This window comes from Sus scrofa, chromosome X, assembly GCF_000003025.6.
Source record: "Sus scrofa isolate TJ Tabasco breed Duroc chromosome X, Sscrofa11.1, whole genome shotgun sequence".
In the NCBI taxonomy this organism is placed as follows: domain Eukaryota; kingdom Metazoa; phylum Chordata; class Mammalia; order Artiodactyla; family Suidae; genus Sus; species Sus scrofa.
The window spans coordinates 12,344,551-12,365,871 of record NC_010461.5 but is presented as its reverse complement, the minus strand read 5'-3'; the positions used below and the strand labels follow the sequence as shown (position 1 = coordinate 12,365,871).

Genomic DNA, 21,321 nt, shown 5'->3' with positions numbered 1-21,321 from the left:
GAGGGACTGCGAATATGGGGTAGGAGGGAGGAGTAAAAACTGACTGTACCCTTCAGTACTTTAAAATAGAGAGTTTTGAAGTAAAGCAACAACCAAACTCAATGCCCATTAAATACAGGGAAAAAAGTGTTTGGCTTAAACAATATCTACAGAAATGAATGCTTAAACATGAAATTTATCAAACTGGCAAAGATTAAAGTAGTTTGGTGTGGGAACAAAATTTGATAAATATTTGTTGTTATCTCTATGGAGGGCAATTTGGAAATGCTTTAGTATTCATCTCGATGTAATTTACCCAAAGGAAATGATCAGAAATGTGTGAGAGTATTTATGGAAATTCACCATAGGATTGTTTATACCACAGGATTCTTTAATTAGTGCAAAATTTAAAATAACTTAAAACCCCAACAATTGGGATATGGTTGAATTAACTGATAGATCCACACTACGCAGTGAGTAAAAACAGCAAGAACAGGGTTTGATGAAAGAGAGTGGTGTTGAAAAAAAGGCATCTTCAATTGCAGGCATATATGATTTTTGGGGAAAAAAAATATACACACTCACAAGGAGAAAAAATAAAAGACAATGCTCCAGTGTTAAGTGATTATCTTTAAGGGTCAGGATTAAAAGTCATTTTCGTGTTTTCTAGGTTTTCTATACTAAACACACTGATTATCTGAATATAAAAGTATTGCAAAATAGGGTTCCAGACTACATACGATTCTGCCAGACTTGCAACGCCTTTGCGCTGAGGGCCCTCTATCCAGGTATGCAGCCGCCATAATAAATAAGATGTACAATCACCGAAGAACATACTGTTTATTCGGATTTGGGCCTCTAAGCCGTTCTGTCCCTGCTTCCTGACCTCCTCCCGCCACGACTCCTGGACCTCGACGAACTCTGGCTGCGGCTCCGGCTGTGGCTGCGGCTCCGGCGGCTGCGGCTGCGGCTGCGGCTGCCCCGGCCCCGGCTGCGGTCTCTTTTCCTTCCTCTGCTGCGGGAGCTGTGCCTCTCCCGGCTTTTGGACCTGTGTTTGTGAGATTTCTTGGCCCCGTGGCTACCCCTCCGCTTCCTCTCGGCTTCCCCGTTCCTTTTGTAGGAGCGGGCCGGCCCGGGGCTCCGCCTCCTGCGCAGCCGGCTGTACTCGTGGCGGCCTGGCCTCTCGCGCCTCTCCGAGTTCTTCCCGAAGGAGGAGCCAGTCCGATCTGGAGACAGGTAGATGTCTCGATTCGCTTCCCAAAATTCATTGTTGGGGTTTCTGAACACATGAAGAAAGTTGCAGTGTTTTCCTCTTGGGCACTGCTGTATTTCAAATAAACCTGCAATGGCACAGCGAGGAAAAGGCGTTTGCTGCGGGCACTTCATCCTTCTCAGAAGGTACCTTTTTTTTTTTTTTTTTTTAAGGGCCGCACCCGCGGCATATGGAGGTTCCCAGGCCAGGGGTCTGATCAGAGCTACAGCTGCCAGCCTACACCACGGCCACAGCAACGCGGGATCCGAGCCGCGTCTGCGACCTACACCACAGCTCAAGGCAACACCAGATCCTTAACCCACTGAGCGAGGCCAGGGAGCCAACCCGCAACCTAGTGGTTCCTAGTCGGGTTCGTTTCCACTGCACCACGACGGGGACTCCCAGAAGGTACATTTCTGATGTGGCCATGTGATAGGACTATCTTCTCCTTAGCCCACTGATGTCATAGTTTGGGTTCCCCAAATTTCTAACAAAGGGCACCAGGAAAAGTAACAGATCAGAACTATTCATTGACCCAAATGTCCTATTCCCCTACTGGATTATGGTGTGGAGGGCAACCCACCACATGGCAACCACATAATTTTTCCTAGGGTTTTACTATCCTGCGGATTGACAATGTAGAACCCTAATTAACACTGAAGAAGCAGCCGTGGGAAGCCCAGTGGCGCAGGACAAAATCAATGGCGTAAGAAAGAGCTTATTTTAAGAAAAGGACCCTGTATTTTCTAACACTTCAAGAGGATGATAAACATTGGGCTAACACTTTAATTTACCAGGAGTTTTAAATATGGGAGATTTTTGACAAAGGTGAAATCTCCTTTAATAATTTAGAGATCTCTTGGGGAATTTTCAAACATTTTTAAAAGCAGTAAATCCCCTAAAGTGAAAGCAAAAAAAGAAAAAGATAAATTGGACTTCATCAAAATTAAATACTTTTGTACTTCAAAGGACACAACCAAAGTGCACGTAAATGGGAGGAATATTTGCAAACCATGGGTGTGATGAGGGACTTCTCTGTGTACTATATCAAGAATTCTTACAACTCAGTAATAAAAAGACATATAACTTGGTGAAAAATGGGCAAAGTACCTGAACAGACATCTCTCCAAAGATGTATACTGTGGCCATTAATCCAATAAGGACATGAAAAAAGTGCTCAACATCATTAGTTACTAGGGAAAATAAAGCTGTTATTTCAAAAATTATAAGTGAAATAAGTACTTTCCTGCCTTGAGGGAAGCAAAGTCACACTCAGAAGCACATCAATGAAATCACACTGGAATCTTAGCAACAGACAAGGGCAACCACCTTCATGGAGAAAACACCCATCTCCTTCAGCCCCCAGGACTCTGAATAAGGTGAAATGGTTCTTCTGGTTTGCCAAAGCAAGGAATTCTAAATTCTTTGTTTTCCCTCCTCAAATAAGCGGTTTTTACGTGAGGAGGACATCCATTAAGACCAGGCTGCCAAAGATTCAGACTCGGGAAGTCAGAGATTTTTAAATAAGAGGTTTTAAGCAGGCGAGTATAAAGCAAAGCAAAGACTAAGTAAGAGACGTGCGCCCCCAAGGCATGGCCCGCGCCCCTCGCTGCTTCCTGGGCACCTGACAACAGGTCGCTCGGCGAAGCCCATCTGATGGAAATCAAAAAAGCAAGAGCCCTTCAAAAGTGCTGGCGCCTCGAAGGACTGACTCATTTCCTGATTCTCCAGCCACTGTCAGATGAGTCAGTCTGACTGAATGTGTCCCAACCAGGTTCTACAGCTATAATCAATCTCTACGGCACAAAAGCATGCATTTCCATCAGGCAGGAAGTATTATAGGTAATGTTTTAGGTGGCAAAGCTGACAGAAGATTCATTAGAGGACAAAGATGGAAAAGGAGAAAAACAACCGGAACGCAGTTCAAGCGAGGAGAGCCAGGGAATGGAAAACAGCTCTGAGCCGGCGACAGAGAAGGTGTCCTGCGGGCCCACGTTCTCGGGCTTCCTGCTGAGCCCGGGACTTCAAGCACCAGTGTGGTCACCGCCACAACGTGACCTCTGTCACCTCATCCATAAAGTGACCCACGAGGCTGATTACAGGTCTACGGTGTATTTTATGTAATCATCTCTGCTCATCTACCCCAGTCGAGGCAAAAGTTAGGCTTCACTCCTTTAAAAGACTGGGTGTCCCCCCCCAACCCCCCGCCATAGGAATATCTGTGTGTGACAGTGGAACAGTGGGGGAAAAACTTAAGTTGAATTTTACCGCAAATGGCCATTTTCCATCGGGTCACTGGGCAGAATTCGCACTGAAGCTGTCGTCCTGCATACCACCGTCCATTAAACAGGGCGAGGGCTGCTTGGCATTCTTCTTCCCTTTAAACCACAAATGAAAGGATGCACTTTAGAGCTACTTTCTAATATGTAGATTCATCCTACTCTTCCTTAACCCACGTATTTGTTTACTGTAGGTCCACCACATTCAGTGCTTTTGAGCTCCCTAGGGAGTCCTCATTACCGCATTCAAGCTCCTGAAGCTCACAATTTATTCAGGAACTCTTTTTCCTACCCTCCCAGAGGTTGTGATGCAAGGAAATCAGCTTGAGTCAAAGCTTCCTGAACCAAAAGACTGGACCATTAAAAATGCAGCAGTGTTTTCCACTGCCAGAGCGTGTGGTTTCTCAGCTCAGATCACTGTCCTTCTTATTACAATGGTTAATTTAACCCGTTAGCTATGGCACGGCACAGACAGCAAGACAGCAGAAATGACACACTAACTGCTCCCTTAACAGGCCGAATGCACTGAAATTATATGAGGTTTCAACTTCTGGCTCTTTCTCGATTTATAGTTTTCTGTTCTCTATTCTAGTTATCCCTTTTCAGCTTGTGTTTTAATTATTAAAATTATATAAGTAAAAAAAATAGCTATTGCAAAAGATGAAAAACTCTGTAAGTATACAAAGAATGAAATACAAACGTATTATTTTCAAATCCCTTCTATATTTCTAGATCAGCTCTTAACATACATTTCTAAAAATACCATGCATATGAAAGTTATGCATTCGTGAAAAAAACCCCAGCTGTCAACATAAAGATGATACCATCCTGTGATAAAACATGAAGATGCTTATGTTCAGAATACTTACGACTGATACTGAACATACACATTGCCCCTCAGATGAGGTTCCAGGTTGCAGCTGACCTAAGGAGCAATGAAGAATTCCATCATTAAAACAAAACAAAACAGGGAGTTCCTGCAGTGGGTTAAGGATCAAGCACTGCTGCAGCTTTGGCGCAGGATGCAGCTGTGGCTCAGATTTGATCCCTGCCTGGATAAGGAACTTCCACAAGCCATGGGTGTGGCAAAAAAAAAAAAAAAAAAAAAAGAAAGAAAGAAAAGAAAGAAAAGAAAAGAAAAAAGAAAAAATACAGACTACAAATCAGCCCATACATACACCACCCAGATTTAAGACTCACATTTCCCATTTTTGAATGAGAATATTTAAATACGTAAAACATGAAAGACACAGCTGAAGCCCTTCCATGATATTCTTCTTCCTACTCTCTCACATAGGTGAGCACTATTCTGACGTTGGGCGTATCCCCCCCCTTCTAAATACCCACACACACACTCCTATCTACATAGACACAAATATGCATAGCCATACATACACACAGATATACATATACACATATATCATATGTGTGCCATAAAAAAATATATATAATATACAGACATACAAAAAATTACATGTCTATTATGCATATATGGGTATATACTTATTTATGTATACATATGCAAAGAAGCATGTACACATTGATAAATAATGTACAGTATGGCTTTGTACATTTTAAAATTTTATATAATAAAATTATTATAAATTTATTGTTAGATAATAATATTTATCCCACATCCTTTTTTTTAAGATGTAATCATGTAAACTTAATGACTCATTTTAAACTGCTGTATACTGGATATATCAGATTATCAGATTTATTTATCCACTCCGCTAAGGAGGAATATCCAAGGTGCTTCCAATTTTTCATCAATAAACAGTACTGCAGTCAGCATGCCCGAATGGTAGGACTTCGTCTAGCCTGCATGACCGGAAGTAGGATGCCGATTTATAGGCTACACGTACCTTTAACCTTACTAGATTATCGACAAACTGCTCTCTAACGTGGTTTTATTAATTTACACAACTCGCCCACTCTTGGTATTAGAATGCATACTTTTTTAACTGATGGGTATGAATAACATCTCATTCGAATATGCACTGTCCCATTACTAGTGAGGTTGAATATCTGATCATTTGCCTTCGACAATGACAAACCTGATTTGGTTTTATGTCATGGTATAAAAAGGTCCTCAAATTTTCATACTAATACTTAGCTTTCATTTTCAAAATAAATCTATACTTTTACAATTTTGTTCCAGAGTATTTTTATTAGAGCATCCCACGAGAGGCAGGAGCCATACCGACTGACAGTTTATAACACCATTCTTAGAGGGAAGACTGAAAGGCCTCAGGAGGCCAATCAGCCACACCAAGGACTTTAGAGGTCATTTAAGCCAACAGTTCCTAAGACCTGTTATTAATTTTCTATGGTGAATTTGATATTTTGGAAATTTTTCTACTGAAAATTTATTAAACAGCTTTCCATTTATAACTGCCAATGTGATTAGCTGAACTTGGCTGACAGAATCCTCAACAAAAGGAAGCAAAACACCCCGTGGTTAGCAAGTGCGGCCGGTTGCACTCGCAACAATGGGGTGATTTCCACTGAGCAGTCTGAGGTTTTGAAAGCAGCTCCACCTCTAATTTCCCAGAAGCAGTATGATGTAGGGACCCCACAAGAACACTGATGGAGTACTTTCGGGATGAGGACAAGGTACGAAGAGGTACAGTGCCGTGTTCAAGAGCCCAGGACTAGCCAGCACACCAACTCCTCAGCAGTGCTTCTCATGGGCACCCAGATGCGTGTGGCTGGGCACTTCCGCTTGAGTGTTTATTGGCTGCAGCGAGAAACAGTATGAAGACAGGAAAGTGCACGCAACAGAAACAAAAGGTAAAGGGAAAAGAGCAACTGCCAAAGAATTTTTTAAAATCTTGAAATCAGTAGAAAGGATGGCCTTGAATCTCAAGAGTGCTGCTGGTTAGCAGTTGCTCTGTTCCTTGGCTGTTCCAATTCCCACTGTCATGTCCAACTAACAGCAAAAAAACAAACAAACAAACAAACAAAAAAAAACTTCAGAGCTTTATTCCTATCTTTCCCAAATTATGGGCCATTTCCCCCATCCCAACATAATGAAATCATTCAGGTTCAGATCGGATCAAATTGCAGACAGCAGAAGGCTTCCCTGTGTCAGGATTCAAGCCCGGGAGCAAGTCATTACAGCTGACTTGACTCTTGCTTTAAAGAATGTTAAAAAATAACTCTGTGTCATCTGAATGCCTTTTACCCCCAATGCTGCATCCCAAACTATTAAGAGAAGACAACATTAAAGGGGGGGGGGCAGGGGGAGGCGGAGATCCCGTCGTGTCACAGCGAAAACAAACCTGACTAGGAACCGTGAGGTTGCGGGTTCAATCCCTGGCCTCACTCAGTGGGTTAAGGATCCCGCGTTGGCCCGAGCTGTGGTGTAGGTTGCAGATGCGGCTCAGATCTGGCGTTGCTGTGGCCGTGGCGTCGGCCGGTGGCTACAGCTCCGATTAGACCCCTAGCCTGGGAACCTCCATATGCCGCAGGTGCGGTCCTAAAAAGACCAAAAAAGGGTGGGGGGGGGGCATCACGATTTACGTTCTTGGGTAGCCCAGAAGGAAGGACATGCACCTTGGGTGGAAGTTGCAAGCAGGCACGGTCAACACAATACAGCAAGGACAAATCAACAATCTCGGTGTGTGGAGTTAAGTTGGGGAATGTTCCACTGCGCAGGCCGGGCTCAGGGGAGACCGACCGTGGCGGGGAGGGAGGCAGCGCGTTCCTCATGGCGCCAGCCTCTGAGTGAACGCTGGGACAGCTATCGGCAGAGGACCTTATGCACAAAATGTGGCAGCTGGAAAAAAAGAGTTGGACCATAAAGGTACGGAATGGCTGAAAAGATCCTTTCCCCTGAGAACCCAGGAACCGGCATGCTGGGACCCGGTCATGATTTCATGTGCTACCTCCACCTTCTGGGCAACGAGGAGGGTGGAGAGGGAGAGAAACGGGAGTAAACCTTCCTTCCAACAGTGGGGGGCGCCGCACCATCACGCTCCGCCCCACCCAGGCCCAGGGCCTGTGCCCCAACTTTCTCAACGCCCCTCCCACCCCCGCGCTTCAGGGAGAAGTGAACCCGTCCGCTCCGCCACGCGCACTGCGCATGCCCACCTTGAACTGGACCACTTTGCCCACGTTCTTGAACTCCGGGAGCACGTCGTCGTAGAAGTCCAGGAACTGCTGGTAGGTTTCCTCCTCGCTGTACTCCAGGCTTGCGTCGGGGTCGTAGTCGTCCCTTCTGCACTGCTCCATTCCAAATGTCGTAAACATGCTTTTAATAAGAAGGGTGGGACTTGATGCCGGGAAATTGTGCTTACGTGAACACCTGCGTATGAAGGAAAAACTTGAGTGGTCCAGTGGCGGAAAATCGCACGTAAAAAGCTGGCTTTACACTCTGAGATGAAAAGGCTCAAGAAATACAGCTGTTTTGACAGAAGTGCCAGATGACAAGCCACATTCAGACTTTAAATTTCAACACTCAACAACACTGTTCTCAGGCTGACCAATTTATTGGATCTCATTAAAATGTAAAGCTGAGAATTACTTCCAAGCTCAGATGCCATTCGGCTGTCTTTTACTGAGGTTCAGGAGGCCTTTCACATGTGGCAGCACAGGGAAAGAGGAAGCTCATGGGCGTGACATACCCCGATGCCAGGCCCACAGACATCATGGCGGGGGAGGGGGTGGGGGCGCTCAGGAGAAGGTGACAACAGTGCTACCCTGGTTCCATACAACTGCCAACTAACCCAGCACTTAGAGAACAGGGTATTGTGAGAGTCTCAGCTAAATGGAGAGCATTCCAGAGTGTTCATGGCATTTTTATATTTTTTCCTCTGATCCTGCCAACTTGCCAGGACAGCTAAGACTAGTATTTAATTCACTTTGAAAGAAGGGAAGTGAAGCTTAGAGAAGCATAGGTACCCACGTCACATGGCTGGGGAGAGAAGATTCCAGAGCTAAGCCATAGTCTACTGCCTGTTGGTTATATGATGTGCTAAATGTCGAGTTGGGTTTTAATGAAGGTTAACTATTGTGAAGAGGAATTTTCTTTTCTTTTCTTTTCTTTTTTTTTGTCTTTTTGCCATTTCTTGGGCCGCTCCCGCAGCATATGGAGGTTCCCAGGCTAGGGGTCCAATCGGAGCTGTAGCCACCGGCCTACGCCAGAGCCACAGCAACGCCGGATCCGAGCCGCATCTGCGACCTACACCACAGCTCATGGCAACGCCGGAACCTTGACCCACTGAGCAAGGGCAGGGACCGAACCCACAACCTCATGGTTCCTAGTCGGATTCGTTAACCGCTGCGCCACTGACGGGAACTCTGGAATTTTCTCTTTTTTAAAAAAAAATGTTTTAATTATAGTTCGTTTACAACGTTCTGTCAATTTCTGCTGTACAGCAAAGTGACCCAGTCACACATACATATATATACATTCTTTTTCTCACATTATCCTCCATCATGTTCCATCACAAGTGACTAGATATAGTTCCCTGTGCTATACAGCAGGAATAATTTTCTTTTTGTAGTTTAAATGAGACCAGGTTGTAAGTGAATAATTTTTTAAAAAATCTTTTATATGAGTTTAATTCCTTATTACTTCCTTATAAAATAAAATAGAGAAAAATAGATTTCACAATTCCAAATCACCACAATCTTCCTGATTAGATTTTTAATTTAAGTGGTGGAATTCCCATTGTAGCTCAGCGGAAACAAATCTGACTAGCATCCATGATGATGCAGGTTTGATTCCTGGCCTTGCTCAGCGGGTTAAGGATCCGGCGTTGCTGTGAGCTGTGGTGTAGGTTGCAGACGTGATTCGGATCTGGTGTTGCTGTGGCTGTGGTGTAGGTTGCAGACGTGATTCGGATCTGGTGTTGCTGTGGCTGTGGTGTAGGCCAGTGGCTATAGCTCTGATTCAACCCGTAGCCTGGGAACCTCCACATGCCGAGGGTGCAGCCCTAAAAGACAAAATAAAATAAAATTAATTTTTTAAAAAGGGGCTAAAACAAAATTTTTAGGAAAAAAATCCCCGGAGCTTTGGAAGAAAAAAGTTGAAAAACAAGATCAGTGTTAGAAAAAACAATGGCCCTGAAAGGAGTAAATGTTCAACTTATGGTCACTTTCCATTGTCGGTAACACACAGCTGTAGGCCTAGTGAGATAATGCACAAAGAATGCCTTGAACACACAGCGCCCAGCTCAGAAATGTGCAGTGTTCATGAATGTGAAATTTTCTATTTTTCAAAGGACCCTCCCCCGTTATTCAGTCAGAGACCTTGTAATGAGATCCACCTTCTCAAGAACAGGTACTCGCAGAAAAAAGAACGAGCATTCAACGCAGCTGGCAGTGTTAGCAGTGGACCAGAATTTTATGAGTATGAAGCACATATAGAATTAAATGAGAGGAGTTCCCATCATGGCACAGCAGAAATGAATCTGACTAGGAACCGTGAGGCTGTGCGTTCGATCCCTGGCCTCACTCAATGGGTTAAGGATCTGGCTGTGGTGTAGGTCTCGACACAGCTCAGATCCTGCATTGCTGTGGCTGTGGCAAAGGCCGGCAGCTGTAGCTCTGATTAGACCCCTAGCCTGGGAACCTCCATATGCTGCAGATGTGGCCCTAAAAGCAAAAGAAAAAAGAAAAAAAAAGAAGAATTAAATGAGAAACCAATCTAACAAGGGATTATTATATCTGAATGAACTTGGCTCTGATACCCAGGATGTCAAATGAGCGTTTGTAAGTTCCAGAACAGTGCCAAAATCCCCCCACCCGGAAGATCCTTACTTGGCCTGGGGAACGTCCATATAAACTGAGTGAATTTCAGGCCAGCCCCAATGAAGTCAGCTAAGACGAGAGAGATTTGGGATGACAGTCTAAAGATGTGGTACCAAACCGGTGTGATTCTCAGAATCACCTGGGAAGAACTGAAATTTCTCAGATCCTGCCCCAAACCATCTGTTCAGACCTCACAGAGTGGGGAACCCATGTTTTCAAAGTAACTCCCTACCTGGTCCGAAAGGTGAGCCATGTTTTGAACCCCTCGGGTAGGCCATGCGATTTATCCATTACTCAGATGCTTGAAGCAAGTTAGACTGCTACAGAATCTTATGTAGGGGGACATTGCCTTAGCTGAAAGACAGCCAATAAATGGCATGGGTGTCCAAACGCACCTTTTTCTCTTCTCAGGGGAACATATTCCAGGCACCTACTACCCTTGTTTGTCACTGAATCAAGTTACATGCAAACGTCAGGCTGTGATTATTTATTGAAGGTCTTTGTGAGAAATCATCTTGAAAAATTCCATATGTAACTGTCAGGCAAACAAAAAGGTACTGTCCACCTTCCTACTCAGTGTTTTTATACAGTATTCCATCAGAAAAACATTAAGAATCCGACGCCTAGAAACTCTTTGCCTTTCCAGAGATAGCACTCATTCTTCCTTTTTGGCAAGAACTGCATGGCTCGCTTCTGCCTGGGATGTAAAACCTCCAAAGCCAAATGAATCTGCATTCACAATAACTTCCTTTCCTCTCCTTTCCCTGCTTTCAATTTCTTTCATTTTATTTTTTATTTTTTTGTCTTTTTGCCATTTCTTGGGCCGCTCCCGCGGCATATGGAGGTTCCCAGACCAGGGGTCAAATTGCAGCTGTAGCCACCGGCCTACACCAGAGCCACAGCAACTCGGGATCCGAGCCGCGTCTGCGGCCTGCACCACAGCTCACGGCAACGCTGGATCCTTAACCCACTGAGCGAGGCCAGGGACCGAACCCGCCACCTCATGGTTCTTAGTCGGATTCGTTAACCACTGCACCACGACAGGAACTCCAATTTCTTTCATTTTATTAAACTTAGTGCAGTAGATGGTGAGCCTTCTTTAAGTCAATTCTGGAAACGAGAGGTATCAATAACTTCTGATCAATAAATGTTACTTTTCATTAGTGATTATGTTCTTTTAGGACAAAAACACCTGAACACCCCTCAAGGCTGTGACTCCAAGAAATGTCAACTCCAGAAGGGTTCCAGAATTGAACTGTGTACTAATTACAAAAACAAAACACCTGAAGAAGTGCTTAGCTCATGCACATGTTTCATGAAGTGACAGACTGACAGAAAAGAACGGCTGTGTGATCTGGAGCAAGTCACTGGGGCTCTCTGTAAGAGGGGAGCAGTGTCTTTGTTTGGAGGGATGGTGCTGAAGTTTGTAACTGCTAGTTTCATGGAATCTTATTTCACAATTCATCACTTGCACAATGAAAATACCCGAATGGCTCTCATACTTTGTTTGGATAGTTGCGATGGTGAAATGTCACACGCCTCTGAACACGTTAAGAATGTTCACATGCTAAGCTGACCACTGTCAATATTTCCTTGCAGCAGCTCTGACGGGTGCATTTTGAGAGCCTGACAGTCCATTCTCGCACGTTGTCACAAACAAGTGCTGCCACCTGGCTTCCTGAAACCATTTAGGACATCTCCCCTTCTCTCACTGAGGCCCAACAGAAGAGGCACTCAGAAGCAGATGACCACAAGTCTCAACGGTTAAGGGGATGTGAGCGATAGATCACAAGTGAGGAATCCTGCAGCCAGGAAACCTGAAATGCAATTTGGTTCAAACCCCCGACCCCATGCAAATGTGAACTCATACTGAGTCTCGGCTGTCTTTCAAAGGTAACCCACTGTCTGTTTTTCCTTTGGTGGAGGATGTTTTACACCAGTTATTACTATTTGTTGAGGAAATTAAACATACAGTTGGGAAACACGTCTAAGAATAGGAAGGGGATAAAGTATCTCTCCTCTGTAGTTCTCAGCTCCCCGGGAGAGGCTTTCACTACTGACCAGAGCCTGTGAATCCTTTCATAGATATTCTGGGTGTATACAATCCTAGCTATAAAATATAAAAGGAGTGACAAATCCTACATGAGTGGCTCTCAATCCTGGGGCACATTAGAAACACCTGAGAACAGTGTAAAAATCAGGCTGCTCAAGTCTCAGAAACTCTGATTTACTCAATTTGAGGTAGGGTGTAATTGTATTCAAGCTATCTAGACAATTCCAGTGCGCATCCAAGGTCAAGAACAACTGCTCTCAAAAAATGTAAAATGGGAGATCCTTTGTGCCCCAGTAGGTTAAGGATCTGGCACTGTCATCGTCATGGCTTAGGTCACTACTGCGGTGTGGGTTCAATCCCTGAACCAGGAACTGCATGCTAAGGGCGTGGCCAAAACAAAAAGTAAAAAGATGTAAGGGCTTAAATTAAAAAAGAAAAAAGAGACCAAGGAGGTGAAAGACTTATATGCTAAGAACTATAAAACATTAGTCAAGGAAATTAAAGAGGATTCAAAGAAATGGAAAGATATTCCACACCCCTGGGTTGGAAAAATTAATATTGTAAAAATGGCCATATTACCCAAAGCAATGTACAGATTCAATGCAATCCCTATTAAATTACCCATGACATTTTTCACAGAACTACAACAAACAATTCAAAGGTTTATGTGGAACCATAAAAGACCCAGAATTGCCAAAGCAATCCTGAGGAACAAAAACCAAGCAGGAGGCAAAACTCTCCCAGAATTCAGACAATGTTATAAAGCTACAGTCATCAAGACAGTGTAGTACTGGTACCAAAACAGACATACAGACCAATGGAACAGAATAGAGAACTCAGAAGTAAACCCAGACACCTCCAGTCAATTAATCTTCAACAAAGGAGGCAACAACATAAAATGGGGAAAAGACAGTCTTTTCAGCAAATGATGCTGGGGAAACTGGACAGCGGCACGTAAATCAATGAAACTGGAACACACCCTCCCGCCATGCACAAAAATAAACTCAAAATGGCTTAAAGACTCAAACCTAAGACCAGACACCATCAAACTCCTAGAAGAGAACATAGGCAAAACATTCTGTGATGTCAACCTTATGAATGTTTTCTCGGGTCAGACTCCCAAGGCAACAGAAATAAGAGCAAAAAGAAACCAATGGGACCTAATCAAACTGACAAGCTTTTGCACAGCAAAGGAAACCACAAAAAAAAAAAAAAAAAAAAAAAGACAACCTATGGAATAGGAGAAAATAGTTTCAAATGATGCAACTGACAAGGGCTTAATGTCTAAAATATACAAACAACTTATACAACTCAACAGCAAAAAAGCCAACAACCCAACGGAAAAATGGGCAAAAGACCTGTACAGACATTTCTCCAAAGAAGCTATACAGACAGCCAACAAGCACATGAAAAAAATGCTCAACAGCACTGATTTTTAGAGACATGCAAATCAAAACTAGTATGAGATACCATCTCACACCAGTCAGAATGGCCATCATTAATAAGTCCACCAGTAACAAATGCTGGAGAGGGTGTGGAGAAAAGGGAACCCTCCTACGCAGTTAGTGGGAATGGAAATTGGTACAACCACTACGGAAAACAGGATGGCGGTTCCTCAGAAAACTAAATATAGAACTACCTTATGACCCAGCAATCCCACTCTTGGGCGTATATCCAGACAATACTTACCTTGAAAAAGACACATGCACCTGTATGTTCATTGCAGTACTATTCACAAGAGCCAAGACATGGAAACAACCTAAATGTCCATCGCCAGATGAATGGATGTTAAGAAGATGTGGCATATATACACAATGGGATACTACTCAGCCATAAAAAAGGACAAAATAATGCCATTTGCAGCAACATGGATGGAACTAGAGACTCTCATACAAAGTGAAGCAAGTCAGAAAGAGAAAGAAAAATACCATATGATATGACATATCTGGAATCTAATATATGACACAAATGAACCTTTCCACAGAAAAGTAACTCATGGACTTGGAGAACAGACTTGTGGTTGCCAAGGGGGTGGGGGAGGGAGTGGGATGGACTGGGAATCTGAGGTTCATAGATGCAAACTATTGCCTTTGGAATGGATAAGTAATGAGATCCTGCTGTATAGCACTGGGAACTGTATCTAGTCACTTATGATGGAGCGTGATGGAGGATAATGTGAGAAAAAGAATGTACATATATATGTGACTGGGTCACTTTGCAGTAGAATACTGACAGAACACTGTAAACCAACTATAATGGAAAAAATAAAATCATTTAAAAATTTTTTAAAAAAGAAAAAGCTAAAGAAGGTTCATATTTTCAAAGAAGAAAATAAAATAGCCTGGATAATTTTATGAATAAACTAAGCATGAGCTACAACATACGGTTTCTCATTAAATACATACGAACTTGCCTATTCATATCCCTTTTTATGATGAATAGGATACAAGATATAATTTGACCTTTTTTTCTGCAGAATGAAAAGTAATAGATTTTGCCTCGGATGGATTTATTCACCATTATGAATTATTTATCTACTTTAAGTTGTTTATTCACGTAAACAAGTCAAATTATAAAAATCACCACTGCCTGGCATGTAGTTGGTATTTAAATATTTGCTAAATGAATGAAAACATTAACACTTAGTTTTTATTCATATGAATGTCTCGTTTTAAAATTCTTGATTCAAAAGAGGCAGGGAACAAGAGTGCCTCAGAGAATAAGGGCAACAGTAACAAAATGAAAATATCAGCAAACACTCAGCACTTGCCATGGGCCTGGCATGTTCTACCTGCTTTCCCTGCATTCACTCTTTTCAGCCTCACAACCACCTTAGAAGGGGGATACTATTTTTAATCCCCATTTTACAAATGAAGGAACGAAGACACAGAGGGCTTAAGAAACTCCCCCAGTGACAGCTGCTAAAGCTAGTTTTGGAACCCACCCTCTGACTGAGAATGTGCATTAGAGTTTTCCTCTACATGAGTTCCCTTGTGGCACAGCGGGTTAAGGATCTGGTGTTGTCACTGCAGTGGCTTGGGTCACTGCAGTAGCATGGGTTCAATCCCTGGCCTGGAATTTCTACATGCCTCGCGAGCAGCCAAAAAAAGAAGGGAAAAAAAAAAAGACTTTTCCTCTACTCCCTCAGATCCTGTCTTTCACAGATTTCCCTTTGGACATGCCAGTTATTAAAGCCTCTTTTGTGCCCAGTGCTTGCCATTCAAAAACTAAAGCCAGGCTGCGCCAGTCTTTTGGAAGAGATTCTCTATCCCGGTTGTCCCATGTGGGGCTAATACAGGCACAGGAGGGAAACTAAAGCAAAAAGTCTTCAGACAGCTGTGGAAGGAATGCACAGGCAGCCTCGCCAGAGAAGTGGACAAGCCCACCCAGGGAAGAGGCACAGGGGGAGCAGGAGCCAGTCAGCTGGGGAACGAGATCAGCAGCACGAACGCAGCAGGTGCCTGACTGTGAACATTTCAAACTCACACCCGTGCCACTCCCCCAGGGAGAACTCACAAACCTCACCATGCTGAGTCACTCAACTCGGACGTGAGAAAGCAAAATCGGTTACCTATCTCCGAATCTGCAAGCTCCCGTTTTACTGTAGAATGGACAGTTAGCTCGATCTTTCTCCATTATTCTTAATTCCGTGGGTGGTTCTGGGTTTTGCCATGTGGCACCGTTTTCCAACTGTTGAAAATAACCATGACTTTACTTGGTGTAAAAATTCACGGAGAGGTAAATGTTCAACAGGTATCGAATATTTTGGTCAAAAATAAACAGACTCATGTAAGAATATACACGCTTCAGCTGTATCACACAATCGAGACTCGACAAACAACTGCTGTGAGATGTGAGTTGCGCATCTCTCCCGGCTCCCAGTCACGGCCCATCACCGGGCATCACTATAGCTACCAGGAGCAGTCACGAGATCTCCCTCCTGTCCACCCACTCTGAAAAGGACCAAAGGAGTTATTAGGACTAACCCCACCCACCCCTTGAGCACAATCTAAGGTACTCTGAATCCAGTTAAGCCATCCACCTGCGGGGGGAGTGTGTGATGTTGCTCACACACACTTTAGGGACTACAAGTCCAGTCCACAGGGGTGGTTTTTGCTGTTGTTCGTCCATTAACGTCTGTTGTTGCCACTATACACACAAATCACAGAGCCACAGAGATAATTCCCGCATTCAGACACAATTTAATAGCTTACCACCAAATTTACATTACTGGAAGTATTGTTTTTAAAGAAACGTTCGTTGGTTTCAAATTCTTAATGGAAGGTTTTGAAAAATACCTCATTTTCAGCCTGCTCCAGCATCTTCTGCACAGCTTCCTACAAATGGTGCAAACATAGGACTAATGAAAACCTCGAAGTCAGGTAAGTCACATCTGGTTTCGCTGGTTAAGAATCTCATGTGTAACAGTTTTTTAAAACCCATGCACAAAGGCTTCAGGGTCTAATTTGCTTTCTATAGCACAGATCTTCTGAAAAGCGTTCAAAAGACATACAGCTGAGAAGCTTTAGTCAACAAGGACACTTGACAGCTCACATTGCAAAATGTAATCTTCTAACATTCAATAAGAGTAGCAGTTAGTAGATTTAAATGTGTATTCCACATTCTAGTTTTTAAGATGAGGTATTAGTGAATAGCATAAAAGACGATGCTAGCTGAAACATCACAAACACGTAACAGATGCTACACGATGACATGAACAGAAGCAACTGGGATTGATGAAAAACTTCAAACTTTCCGATAAGGCAAAGTCAGTTCTGCAATTATGCTGGGAAAGTTTGACCTTCTTGGCATTTAAATAAGTTTTCAATTATGCTCCACAGACTTCTCTTCCCCAGCTCCTTAAAGCATCACATAAAAGCCTGATTTCTCTGGCTGCTTATTTGAGTAACTCCACCTGATCACACAGGGTCCTCCGCAACTTAACTGCTCAAAGTGGAACTCTGCTCTCCCCTGCCCCGAGCCACCTAGATGCTCCATCTCAGTAAATGGTACTGCCTTCTGCTCACTTGCTCAAACTAAAAACCTTAAGGTATGGCTAGAATCCCTTTGCCCTTCTTTCTGCTCCCCGTCCATTCAGCCCGCCGGCTAGAGTTCCACAGACTCTGCCGCAAAGCCCGCAGACCTGTGTACTTCTTTGCCTTGGGCAAGGTGGCCATCCAGAGGGCCATCACGTCCTCTCTGCAACAGCAACCTTCTAATCGGTCAGCCTATCTCCACTCTCGCCTCCTCGGTTACCACTCTCTACCCCACCCTCCATTCTTTGTACAAAAATTAGAGTGAGCTGTTAAAGATGCAGATTAGATGAAGTCACCCACCTGCAGAAAATCCCTTTAATGGCCTCCCCTGACACTTCAGGTAAAATCGAAATGCCTCCATCCGCCCCCGCGCTGGCCCAGGAGGCCTTACAGGATCTGACCCTGCTGCCCTCCCGACCTCCTCCCCACCCCTGCCGCTCTCGCCTTTGGTCTCTAGGCATCAGGGACCCTGACCTCCTTCCAGCTCCATGCTCAGGCCTCCTCCCTCTGCCCAGAGCCCTTCCCCCTGAGATGTCAGCTCACACATGCTTCTCCTTGGAGAAGTCTTCCCTGAGGGCAGCTGAAAGAAGTACCTTCCTCCCCATCCCTCTGTCATGTGACCTTCTGCTTTATGTCTTTATACCACATAACATGACCTTAGAGCACTTAAAATGATCTTCTTTGCTTGCCTATCATCTAGCTCCCCTTATCTAGAAACCAAACTCAGTGAGTGCAGATCTTTTTTTCTGTCCTATCTCTGACCACCAGAGAATTATCTAGCTCAGAGAAGAAACACAGAAGGCATATTCCTTGATATTATATGCTTAGACTCGACTTCATTTTACCCGCTTCTCCTTCATGTCTCCCCAGGCTCTCTTTGAAACAAAAGTCTTAACTTTTATCTGGTGCCAGAAAGACCTCAGTTGAAGAACATTCCACTGTTAAAGTGGGAGTTTATTACTGTCTAAAAAAAAAAAATAATAAGCTCCAAATAATTTTCCTGCCCCCTGAAAACCTAGCATCATCTTGCCTCATCTGGAATGCAGTACTCAAGTAAGTGCATTTAAAATCTGGCTGGAATTAAGTGATGGCCTGAGACACAAAAAACAAAGGTTGCTTCTACCCCAGCATGACTAGGATGTAAACAAATGCATTTTTCCCCATGATCAGGTGATTACCCAGTTTTATGCTATGCAAACATAGCAATATCACAGAAAAGATACATCCTGATGAATCAGTCAAGGAAAGATGAGCTGTGATATCTTTGGAATAAATACACTGTTAAGGAACAGCAGCAAAATAGACCAAAGCAATTTTTTAAAAGAATCCTGGAAGATACAGAAGACATATACATATACCATATAGATTCTTTTTTCGGTGAGCAACTATGTGTTAGCTACAAGTGCCTTTAGAGCCCAAGTTAGAAAGGAAGTCAAGATTTAATAGCAAAAAAAATAGTTCCTAATTCCTCAATATTTGAGTTTCTGATTTCTTTCAATTAGTTCTTGATGACATGTCAAAAGCAGTGAAATCTCTTATGAACCAATTAAAGGTGGAGACTATACAAAATAGTATTCTCTAGGTTTAAGTCAACCCATACATAACAAAACTTCAGAAAAACACCATTTGCTCTAGAGTGGTACGCAGTATAAAGCAGGGGCCAGCTGCCTTTTTTTTTTTTTTTTATTAAATAAAACATTAAGGTTTGAGTGGAACATGGCCACAACCATTCATTTATGTATTACCTATGGCTGCTTTCATGGGACATGGGCCGAGTTGGATGTTTTCAACAGAGACCGTACAGACCATTAAAGCCTCAAATATTTCCTCTCCGGCCCCTTACAGAAAAAGCTGGCCAATCCCTGGTATAAAGAGTAAGGTAAGTGGAGTTGAAGAAAAACCTTAATTTAAGGCATCTGCCATAGCACACACCCAAAGAAGAACATCATAAGGAAATGCTAGTGTATATACAAACTAAAAACATGATTCTTTCTAAAGAAAAAAGCAAAGCCCAATCCCTGCTGTGTCTATAGCTTATTCTTCAACCCCATCACCCGCCACATCCGCTCACTAAGAGGATACGCAGTGCGTTTATCCTCCTGTGACAGGAATCACCTCTCTTTCTTTCTTCTCCTGTAGCTTCTGCTGTTCCTCTTCTCTCTCTTTTCTCTGCTGTTCTTCCCATTCTTCCTTTAACTTTCTCTTTGCAGAGGAAAAAAAAAGGATAATTTTTTTCAGACTCGCTTTAAAGCAGTTAACATATGGGGCAAATAAATGAAAAACTTTAACACTGGCAAAACGGATAATACCTGTTTTTCAAAGTTCAGGGTAGTCATGACTCTTAATGTCATGATTCTCTTAAAGAGAGTCATTTTGGTTAACTAATTAGTTAACTACGTGTCTGATTAATACCATACCTCTTGTTCTTCCTGCCGTTTTCTAGCTGCCTCTTCCTTTTCTTTCTTTATTCTGAATTCTTCCTGTGCCTTCTGCTCCCGCAGCAACCATTCCTCATGTAATTTTTGCCTATTGATGTAATGATGTAATCAAATAAAAAGAATGGGCACTAATCTACAAATACAGACACACACAGATATGAGAGCAAGATGACATTTTGGGGATGATTCAAGTGTCATGAAAGATATTTTCTAGAAAGTAGTTAAGTGAGGGTAAGAAGACCAAAAGATACACGTAGTGATCTTGGAAAGGCACTACATCTTAGCAACTATCCCCCAGAGGGAAACAGTGTAAAATCACTACTTGGACATTTCCTATCTGCAATATCTTTACGCAAATCGATGACACTCCAGCTTTTCCTCTAGGTTGACAACAGTGATGTTTAGGTCCCAATACTGTGAGTAATAAGTTTCAAAACAACATCCAGCATTTCACATTTAGAAAGTATTACCCTTCCTGTTCTGTGTATTTTGAAAGTGCCAATCACAGGATTGCAGCACCAAGAAAACCTGGCATCTCCTGCCATAAACTCATGAACTGCTACTCTTTACAGCTGAGAGACTCCTGTGGTTTGCCCTGAGCACCTAGACTGCTGAGAGAAGGCAAACTAATCATGATTGTGTCTTTAAAATAACGCAAGCTGCAGGCTTTAAGAAAAGATGACAAGGAGTTATAAAAACAAATTAGTGTCTAGTTTATTTTTAAAAGTGACCAGTTATAAACAGCAATCTTAAAATGGTGTCACAAGTTTCCAACTTAAAGATGGGTTATATTTCAAAAGTCTACTAACCAATCGGGTTTTTTTAATTTTTTTTAGGGCTGCACCCATGGCATATGGAGGTTCCCAGGCTAGGGGTCGAATCGGAGCTGTAGCTGCTGGCCTACACCACAGCCACAGCCACAGCAGATCCGAGCTGCGTCCGCCACCTACACCACAGCTCATGGCGACACTGGATCCTTAACCCACTGAACAAGGCCAGGGATCGAACCCGCAACCGCCTGGTTCCTAGTCGGATTCGTTAACCACTGAGCCACAATGGGAAACTCTCAATTGGGTTTTTTAAATCTAGACTGCATTTCCCTACTGAATCTATGAAAGGAAAATGAAATATGAGATATTGTTCTATATTACATTAGGAGTTAAATAAGGTTTTATGTCTAGCTTGGGGAACCAACCACAATTTCAAATACTTTATGGGAAAAAAGTATTCCACGTCCAACTACAGATTCCAGGAATACACCTTTTAGCCACGGTAGAGACTGGCATATTGCATACGTCAGCGTTCCTGTGTATGCTAGAGGGTGTGTATACAGTATATAGAACTCCGATTCACGTATCTTTTAAGAACCATACTAATTGTATATAAGCTGAACAAAAGTGTATACGTATTTAAGACCACAAAAAAGTAAAATGTTACAAGGTTTAAAACTGAATAACTTGGATATAATACTGAGAACTGTGGAAGTCTAGGCACGCAACTGTGTTAACTCCGTGCCCTAAGGGAC

General features: G+C 43.1%; 1 protein-coding gene across 1 annotated transcript in view; it reads right to left on the bottom strand.

Moving 5' to 3' along the window:
- ZRSR2 (zinc finger CCCH-type, RNA binding motif and serine/arginine rich 2) overlaps positions 801–21,321 on the bottom strand; it is a 28,437-nt gene continuing 7,916 nt past the window's right edge. Inside the window, exons 4-11 of the mRNA XM_001926794.6 lie at positions 19,776–19,884; positions 19,474–19,560; positions 16,621–16,659; positions 15,894–16,012; positions 7,606–7,819; positions 4,380–4,435; positions 3,500–3,609; positions 801–1,319 (exon numbers count right to left, since the gene is read on the bottom strand). Of these exons, the coding sequence (XP_001926829.4) occupies positions 838–1,319; positions 3,500–3,609; positions 4,380–4,435; positions 7,606–7,819; positions 15,894–16,012; positions 16,621–16,659; positions 19,474–19,560; positions 19,776–19,884 (1,216 nt within the window). The 3' untranslated portion in view covers positions 801–837. The remainder of the gene's footprint in view (positions 1,320–3,499; positions 3,610–4,379; positions 4,436–7,605; positions 7,820–15,893; positions 16,013–16,620; positions 16,660–19,473; positions 19,561–19,775; positions 19,885–21,321) is intronic.